This window comes from Populus euphratica, unplaced genomic scaffold, assembly GCF_000495115.2.
Source record: "Populus euphratica unplaced genomic scaffold, PopEup_1.0 scaffold19.1, whole genome shotgun sequence".
In the NCBI taxonomy this organism is placed as follows: Eukaryota; Viridiplantae; Streptophyta; class Magnoliopsida; order Malpighiales; family Salicaceae; genus Populus; species Populus euphratica.
The window spans coordinates 1148729-1158158 of NW_011499853.1; the positions used below are offsets into that span (position 1 = coordinate 1148729).

The 9430-nt window shown below is 32.6% G+C and overlaps 1 protein-coding gene across 2 annotated transcripts; it reads left to right on the forward strand.

Moving 5' to 3' along the window:
• Positions 1-3942: 3942 nt before the first annotated feature.
• LOC105122170 (eukaryotic initiation factor 4A-9-like) lies at positions 3943-7029 on the forward strand. 2 transcript variants are annotated; one of them, XM_011021111.1, is made up of 5 exons: positions 3943-4144; positions 4773-4842; positions 4988-5094; positions 5454-5884; positions 6026-7029. In XM_011021111.1, exons 2-5 carry the CDS (start codon positions 4775-4777, stop codon positions 6659-6661), a joined length of 1242 nt encoding a protein of 413 aa, XP_011019413.1. In that variant the 5' UTR covers positions 3943-4144; positions 4773-4774; the 3' UTR covers positions 6662-7029. The 2 variants fall into 2 exon arrangements, with proteins under 2 accessions (XP_011019413.1, XP_011019414.1); XM_011021112.1 differs by having other exon boundaries at positions 3947-4141; positions 4768-4842.
• Positions 7030-9430: the final 2401 nt, after the last annotated feature.

Below are 9430 nucleotides of genomic sequence, written 5' to 3' on the forward strand. Positions count from 1 at the left end.
TCTAACAGAGTTTTTAAGAAAAGACAACGATTTAGAATCTTTAGATTTGTAAAATGATGGGCTGTTGTCTTGTGATGTGGTCTGGTCTGGTTAGTGTGGACTTTGAAATCATGGGCTGTGGTTCATGATTTGGTTAATCTGTGAGCTTTGGTAACATGCGTGTGCTTGGAGTTTTTCTCTTTATGGGCTCATTTGAGCTTCCCTTGTTTTTTTTAAGGTAAAAAAAAAAAGAATTATCTTGAAGGTTTTTTTTCAATGCAAAGTTCAATCAAAAAATCATTAGGGCATGTCTTCGAATTTTAAAATAAAAAAACATTTTTTTTGCATATTGTGGAATTTATTTTAGCATAGTAAAGAAAAAAAATAAAAAATAATATTTTTTATGTATATTTAAACTTTATAATTATAAAGTTCATGAAAATACGATTTGATTTTAAAGGTGATTAAATCAATAAATGTAAATTTTAAAAATAAAATCATTATTTATTTACATTATAAATATTTTTGTTTATATTTGAGGTTAATAAATTTATAGTGAGTTATTGTCTCAAACAATAAAAACAAAAATATACTTCATAAAATTTTAATAAAAGATATTTTTTATCAAAGGTTTTATCTTAATCTGTATTTATTAATATTAAAATTAAAAATATATTTAATACTCACTCAATAAATATTAGCATAAAAATCTAAAATATTCATACACCAGGATCAGAAATACTTTCATTATTCATTAATATTGAAATTAGAAATATTGAATTGAAAATTATTTTAAACCACAAAATTTATTGATATTAAAGTCAAAAATAATATTTTTATTAATCATCTAAATTTTTTTAAATTTTTCAAATCAACTGGTTTATGTTAAAATAACTTTTATATATAGGTTGATTTAAAGATCAAGATAAATAGGAAATCCAGTGGAGATATTTGGTTTTCAATAGCAATGTAGTCAGAAATGCAGTTTTTTGCAGCCAAATCTCAGCTAGCACGGGAAAAGAAAAAAAGCAAGTTATTAAAATAAAACTCAAGATTTGCACCGTATTTGTGATCGAATATCGGTTGCAAATATTAAACCTCCAACGACCGAAGAATTTAATTTGCAGTATTTTCAGAAAAGCAGTATTTTTTAAATTCAGAATGTTTAGGAAATCAGTGAATATCATATTTTTTAAAAAACTATTTATTTTATTAAAAATTATTTTTTTTATATTTTTTATTGTTTTGGTACACTAACCTAAAAAATAATTTTTAAAATAAAAAAAATATTATTTTAATATTAAAAATATTTTAAAAAATAACCACAAACACCTTTTCATTCTTATTAGAACTGCTTATATTAACTTGCAAATCAATGGAAAATTGCCTTTTCGACTTATTTAAGGGAATTAGCGACTGCTTGTGGAGTGCAGGATTTTATTTATTTATTTTTAAAATAATCATTAATAGATTTGTGGTAAATTATAGTAAGCCTGATGACTTATGAGATACCTTACAAGTTACAAGGGCTCAAAGGTTTGGAGGCTTGTCACAAAAACTCTCCCCGTCTGAAAGTAAGAAAGAAAAAGCTATGTAAATCATATTTATTTTCAAAAATTGATGGAGTTACTGGACAATTTTATAAATATTATCTTGATGATTTTACTTGAATAATTTATTAAAAAATAAGAATTAATTAAAAAAATATATAAAATGATGGGCTAGAATGCCCATTAAAAAAACAGATGGACCCTCTAAGATCTAGAAAATTAAGCCTACATACCTAGTCTAAAAGCAAAAGGCCTAGGCATGCTTGGAAGCCACACCAGCATGCTTGGCTAGTTTTTTAAAAAGATTGGTTAAAAAACATTCATTACGAATAAAATACTTTTTTTCCAACTTTTAATATAGTTTTGTTAAATTATTTTTTTATTTTTTATGTGGCCGCTTGGAAAATATTAAGGTGTGTTTTTTTTTATTAAAAAATGATAATATTCTATTTTAAAAAATATATTTCTAATATAAAAGACTTAAAAATATATTTTTTACTCAAGAGTATAAATCATTGGAATTGTTATAAAGAGAAATTACAGTAATCTTCTCATAGTTTATTTGCTATTACATTTTGACTCTATAATTTCAGAAATTATCGTTAATATCTTGAATAAATGTAAATTTTAAATTTAAATGAAATGAAAAATTTATCCTTGTATACAATATCATCTAAATAACCTCAATTCATTATATTTCACAAACTCTCTCTCTCTCTCTCTCTCTCTCAATCAATCAATCAATTCAATTCTCGTCCTTTCATCTACCAAATCTCTCGGTGGGAAACAAAATCTGGCAACAAATTAAAATCCTCTAATGGTTCGTGATTTTTAATTTCCTCTAACAAGTTTTGTAATTTCCTCTAGCTGTGACCCCATAATTTCAAAGAATAACGAGGCTTCAGATGCATATAGAAATGGCGGTGCTCTTGGAGCTTACAAAAGAGCATTGGTTACCGTGAACAACAGCCACCACCCACACCTCCTGCTCGCCTTTCACCAGCCGCCACAACCCCTCTTTCACCAGCCACCAAACCACCACATAATAGCTCCAAATCAAGAAAATCCAATACCAAGACGGGCAAGAACACACACATGATTTATTTCCCTCTACTACTGTACAATACTTATAACTATAAACAAGCTAAAAAAACACCCTTGAAACAGCCAGTTCTGCAGCATAAAACCCACTCTAAACGCCTTTCTTTTTGCTGCAAAATAGTGCGCCGATAATAGGGGTTTGAAGAGTGGAATGAACAGAATCAAAGCTTGATCTATATAAAAGGACATGTTGGTATTTGAAAGAGAAGTGGAAAGAGGAAAGAAACAAGTCTGGGTGCGAAGAGAGAATTTGTTGAATATTATTGGGTTTTGTTTAACAAATCTATGGAAATTTTGTAATTTCAATATTGGAATTGTTTTTTTGGTTATTATTTGGAATATAGTAGAAATCTTATAATTATTTTGTTGATTTTATTTTCGGTACATCTCATTGAGGCTATATAAAGATTTATATAAATTATTATAATAAAAATTAAATAGCGTATGGAAATTGTTATAGATGAATAGATTTTTTATCATGGATTATAATAATAATTTTATTTTTTATTTTTTTCTTTTTATAAGTGGATAAATATTGTTTTGGCTTTTTTTTCTTCCCCATTAAATGATGGCTAACATCATTAAATGTTAAAGTAGGAATATTGTAATCTTTTTATATTTATTTACATAGTAAAAATATTATTTTACTATGAGAAAATTAAGACCTATTTCTAGAATTTTTTTTACTTTTTATGAATTATTAAATAGTTAAAATATATTTTTAGTCTTGAAAAAGATAAAAAATGATATTTGCATACACATGTAAATTTTTTATTTCATATTTTTTTGTATAATGTTTTATAATTATGAAAATATTTTGATATTATTTTATTATTTTTAAAGTTGAAAAGTTTTCGTGTTATTTGGATTTGATAAAAAATTAAATAAAAATTAATTTTTTATTTCATTAGATTTAATAATATTATTATTAAAATATTTTTTAAAAAATAATATTAATTCATTGTGATGTAATGATAGAAATGTTTTTGTTTTATTTGTTTTTTCGTTTTAAAAATATTTATGGAAGAATTTAAATTTTTTTATTTTTATTAATTTTTTTAGTTTTTTAAATTATTTTAATATATTAATATTAAAAATAAATTTTGTAATATAATTTTTTTTAAAATGTTTTTAATATATTTTTAAATTAAAAATATTTTAAAAAATAAGAAAATACTATAATCTGTAAACTTACAACAATGCTCTCAAGATCGGAATTGGGCCTTCCTCACCTGTAAGTCCATGAAGGCCCACCTAAACTCGAGAAAAAAAGGGCGACATGGTAAATTAAAAAACCAAGGCACGGAAAAAAAAAATCCCTTGGTTAGGGTCATAATTTAAGCAAGCCCGTCTCCGTATCGTTTCCTCACATCACAGTGCTGCTATCGATCTATCTAATCAAACAGAGTGTTCCTTGAAACTCCTCCAAAACAAACTAAAAAGATCCGAGGAGTTTGTGGATTCTCAATCAAATCTTCTATCTCTTTTCTCTTATCAATCACCACTTTTTTCAGGTAACCAATCCTTATGCTCTTGTTTGTTTCTTGATTTGATGTTTCGATCATCTGACAATCTCATTGTTTTTCTTTTAACTTCTCTTGTTGCTTTCGTTCTTTATTGTTTGTAATCAGATCCGTAAGTTTTTGTTCTTTTAAGACCTTGTTTATTGAGTTTTGCTATAGTTAAAGATGAATCAGTGTTCAAAATCTGTACTTGATTGATGAATAATCGCTGATTATTGTATTTTTATTATGATTTTGTGGGGGCCTAGCGATTTGGGTTTGGTGGAAAATTTGATGTGTTTTTCGGTTTGATAAAAGGATTTACTTTCCCCACTCTTGATATGGGAAAGAAGGGCATGGTATATCATATGGGCTTTACTCGGTGTGTGCTTTGTATTGCGGTGCAGGGTCTTTTTTAAAAGTGTTTCTTCTTGAAAAATGATTTCTTTCAGATTTTTTATTTGATTTTTGATATTGGTACATAAAATTCTTCGAAAAACACCTAAAAACATCACTTTGATGTTTTTTCAAGTAAAATGCACCTAAAAGTAAAAGCCACCACACTCCCAAACACCCACTAAAATCTCTTTAATGAGTTTGTTATTGGGTTACTGAGTTATTTATTGGTTACTGTCTGCAGTCATGGCTAGTTCGGCACCTGAAGGATCCCAGTTTGATGCTCGTCAATTTGATTCTAAGATGAATGAGCTGTAAGTCCTTATTTTGCGCTATGGTATGTTTGCTGAGGTTTGTTGGTTATAATGTGTTTTGTCTCTATTTCACTGTCTGGGCTTCTGTTTATCCTTAATTGCCTGGGGCCCTATGATGTTGAATTTGCTAGCTTGATGAGTGCAGGCTCACAACTGAAGGACAGGATTTCTTTACCTCATATGATGAGGTGCATGAAACTTTTGATGCTATGAATTTGAAGGAGAACCTTCTGAGGGGTATTTACGCATATGGTGAGTGGCATTAAAACTGCAGTCCTTTTCATGTTGAATTTATCTGAGTGGTGTTGCATGATGAAGCACAATTTGGAAATTTTTCTGGTTGCCTGAGTTTACATATGCAAGAATTTGAGATTTTTTCATTCCCTAATCAGATCAATTTAAAATGAAATTCGGATTTCAGGTGGTTGGCTGGGTTGAATTTAGTTTCTCATAATCCACCTATCAACTGCTTTTTTGTGCTGCCGTTCTTTTTATTGTATATGTTGAATAACAGTTATTTTAAAGCTCCTGTTTTGTCCTTGGAATATATTTGTATGCATTAGACATTATGTCTTTGCTGATCTCATGGTGTGATCCAATTTTGTTTGAAGGTTTTGAGAAGCCATCTGCAATTCAGCAAAGAGGGATTGTCCCATTCTGCAAGGGACTTGATGTAATCCAACAAGCACAATCAGGAACTGGAAAGACAGCTACGTTTTGCTCTGGGATTTTGCAGCAGCTTGATTATGATATAGTTGAATGCCAAGCATTGGTTCTTGCACCTACCCGAGAACTAGCTCAACAGATTGAAAAGGTTATGAGAGCACTAGGTGATTATCTGGGTGTGAAGGTTCATGCTTGTGTTGGTGGAACTAGTGTTCGTGAGGATCAGCGTATTCTCTCAGCTGGGGTTCATGTTGTAGTCGGTACTCCTGGTCGTGTGTTTGACATGTTGCGGAGACAATCACTTCGCCCTGACTATATCAAGATGTTTGTGTTGGATGAAGCAGATGAAATGCTCTCAAGAGGATTCAAGGATCAGGTTCCTACTCTTACTTAATCTGCACATGCATTCTTTCTTAAGGCTTTCTACTGTTTTTTGCATGGTACTGTCACTTTGAAGTTACACACGAGTGTTTCTACTGGAAGTTTTCTCTCTAATGATCAAACTTTCTTTTAACAGATATATGATATTTTCCAATTACTGCCCCCAAAGATTCAGGTTGGGGTCTTCTCTGCTACTATGCCACCTGAGGCCCTAGAAATTACGAGGAAGTTCATGAATAAACCTGTGAGGATTTTAGTGAAGCGTGATGAGCTTACCCTTGAGGGGATCAAGCAATTCTATGTTAATGTTGACAAGGAGGAATGGAAGCTTGAGACACTTTGTGATCTATATGAGACCTTGGCAATAACCCAAAGTGTTATCTTTGTGAACACCAGGCGCAAGGTGGATTGGCTCACAGACAAGATGCGCAGTCGTGATCACACAGTCTCTGCCACTCATGGAGATATGGACCAAAACACAAGGGACATTATTATGCGAGAATTCCGCTCTGGTTCCTCTCGTGTGCTGATCACTACTGATCTGTTGGCCCGTGGTATTGATGTCCAGCAAGTCTCACTTGTGATCAATTATGATCTCCCTACCCAGCCAGAGAACTATCTCCATCGTATTGGTCGTAGTGGACGTTTTGGAAGGAAGGGTGTTGCTATAAACTTTGTTACCAGGGATGATGAAAGAATGCTTTCTGACATCCAGAGATTCTATAATGTAACTGTTGAGGAGCTGCCATCAAATGTTGCTGATCTTCTTTGAAGCAATTTTGGTTCACCAAGGTAAATGGCTGAGCTTGGAAGTTAAAACTATTATGCTGTTTGCAGTTTTGGGGCCTCTATTTAGCATGGATTGGACTAGCCCTGCAGGTTTAGTTCTGAGCATTTGAGATTGGGATCGATCCCATTTCGGGTGCTGAAGTCCCTTGTGTTAAATTTTGTTGCAAGTTTGTTTTTGCTTTTTCCTTTTTGTGTCAGAGTAAAATTTGCAGAATTATGGTAGTGTCCATCATAATATTTTACTCTCTGCGTGTTTTTTTATTTTATGCAAGGGAATTTCATGTAGGTAAAAAAACATATGATAAAGTCATTATGTCATAATATTGGGCTCTCCGTTGCTGTTCTCTTGAGTACTTTAATTTGTGTTTCTTGATGCCTTGTCCTTTTCATTAGCAAGCTCCCTCCTTCCTCTGTGTGTGTCATGTTCATAGAAAAAACTAAAAAAATCCTAAAGCCTCAATTACTTGAGTTTGTGCAACACAAGTGTTTTGCTAAGCCGGGGGATCCTATTCAGAGTGATATTAGCAAAGCAACTTCACTTGCCCGGATATTTCTTTTCCTTGAGCAACTCCTGGACTGGCATGTATATGCATATGGAGTGCCAATAATATATACTATATGTTATTTCACTTAATTTTTCTGCTGGGATGTGCCCTTATCTTTGGACCGATGATATTATGGGAGCATGCACATGTTATTTATCGGTCTTTCCACGCGAATTTGTTGTTTATTGCGTGTGCATATACTGCTCTTCTACCTGAGTTTACTGATTAGGTACTGTTAACTTTTCTGACTTGTTTATGCTCGGAGTATTTGGGACATTGCTTTATAAACATTTGATTTTTTTTTTCAAAAAAAAAATATTTTTTTTTTAATATATTAATATTAAAAATAATTTTTAAAAAATAAAAAATATATTTTAATACATTTCTAAATTAAAAATACTTACAATCGCCATCTTCACATGTTTAGGAACATTTAAATTCTTATTTTAATCTGCTAGTTTGGGCGGTCGAGATGATTCTGCGTACTATCATCGATCGTGAATGCACATGGTTTTCCTGTCTGTGATGAGAGGTTGAATAGCCTTACTGAAAAGCCGTGGCCTCTTGACCCGTATGCAGAACGAAATGATGAGCACGTTGCACCTGGTCAACCACCATTGCCCACTTGCTTGAACATGAGCACAAGCATCCTCCATTGTGCTAAACTTCACGGACCACAACCCTAATCGATCAAAGAGCAGCATTGCTACTCCACTAAGAGTCGAAATTCTTGCGAACACAACTTGCCATTATTTCTAGACATGGCAGCACCTCTTTCTCCACGGTGGACGCAACATATCATTCTCTCAAGCCTTTGTAGTGTGTTTTACTCTTACCTTGCCGCATGTGGTAATGGAAAATCTTCCGTTAGGCCTTTTCCATTGACACGCATTGTTGTTTCGAAAACACTAAATAAATTAGCCGTATCATGACAGTTGCGAAACATACAAAAATGTGCTTCAAACCAATGATGATGATGATGTTGCTGCAAATAGCGAACCATTATTAGGAGAAGTCTGAGTTAAACTTTTCGGTTACAGTGAACTGTAAGAATTCCTCCTAGTGAATCTACTCCATCAAATTCTATGAAAATTGATTTCAAACATGGTGGTGTACTGGTCTCCCGGTCAAGGGAATTTCTCACAAGAAGTTTGTGTCTCATGGAAAGAATTTGGATTTACAGATAATAGTAATATATAAAAAGTATAAACGTAAATTGCAGTGATGAATACTGACATAAGGAAGGTATTACTCATTCTGACTGGTAAATACTGAAAACACGAACATGCAGAAGAAAAAACGCACAAGTAAAAAACCACTGCCCTAGACAAAATGATTGCCCATTAAACACGCCATGTAGATTCACTCATCGAGAAAATTGTCCAGTAAGTCAATCCAAGCTAAAAAAAAAAGTGGAAAAAGGAACCCGAGCATCTCATCCTGTGTTGGACCCCACCATTCCATTATTCCAACTCTTTCCTCCTCTGTCAGAATCAAGAAGCTCAACCAATAAAAACAACCTCTCCTACCTTCTTTCAATGTCTGTTTCTCTCCGTCTCCCCAGCATACCTGCACCATATTCCTAATCCCATGGAAGATTACAACAGATCAAAATCGTATTCTTATTCTCATGGGAACGATATGATGCAGATGGAGAGTTACCATGGTCCCCAAAGGCCACCAACTTCTTCTTATGAGCTCAGGTCCTATAGCACTTCCTACGCTCAGACTCAGATGGCCAACGGCAATTATAACACCAACAATTTCGGCAACAACAGGGACTTTAAGGTTAAGAAAGGAAAGGGCTATACTGGTTCATCTTCTTCGAAGTCTTGGAGCTTTGATGACCCTGAGTTTCAAAGGAAGAAGAGGGTTGCTAGCTATAAAATGTATAGTGTTGAAGGTAAAGTGAAAGGGACTTTCAGGAAGAGCTTCAGGTGGATTAAAGATAGGTGCACACAAGTCATGTACGGATGGTGGTGATTTGATGATGGGTATTGCTCTCTTTCTTCTTTTTCTCCTTTGCCTAATTTCCTGTGTTTGTACTTAAGGTCTGTGTGACAATCACTGAAAGTTTATAAATTGATGTGTTGGTGTTATAAATTCCTGATGTGGGACTAGTTTTAAGTTGTGTAATTGATTGTTTTTACTTTTTTTTCCTGCCCGGGAAGCTTAAATTAATCTGTTAATTCCCTTGCAAATTCTTT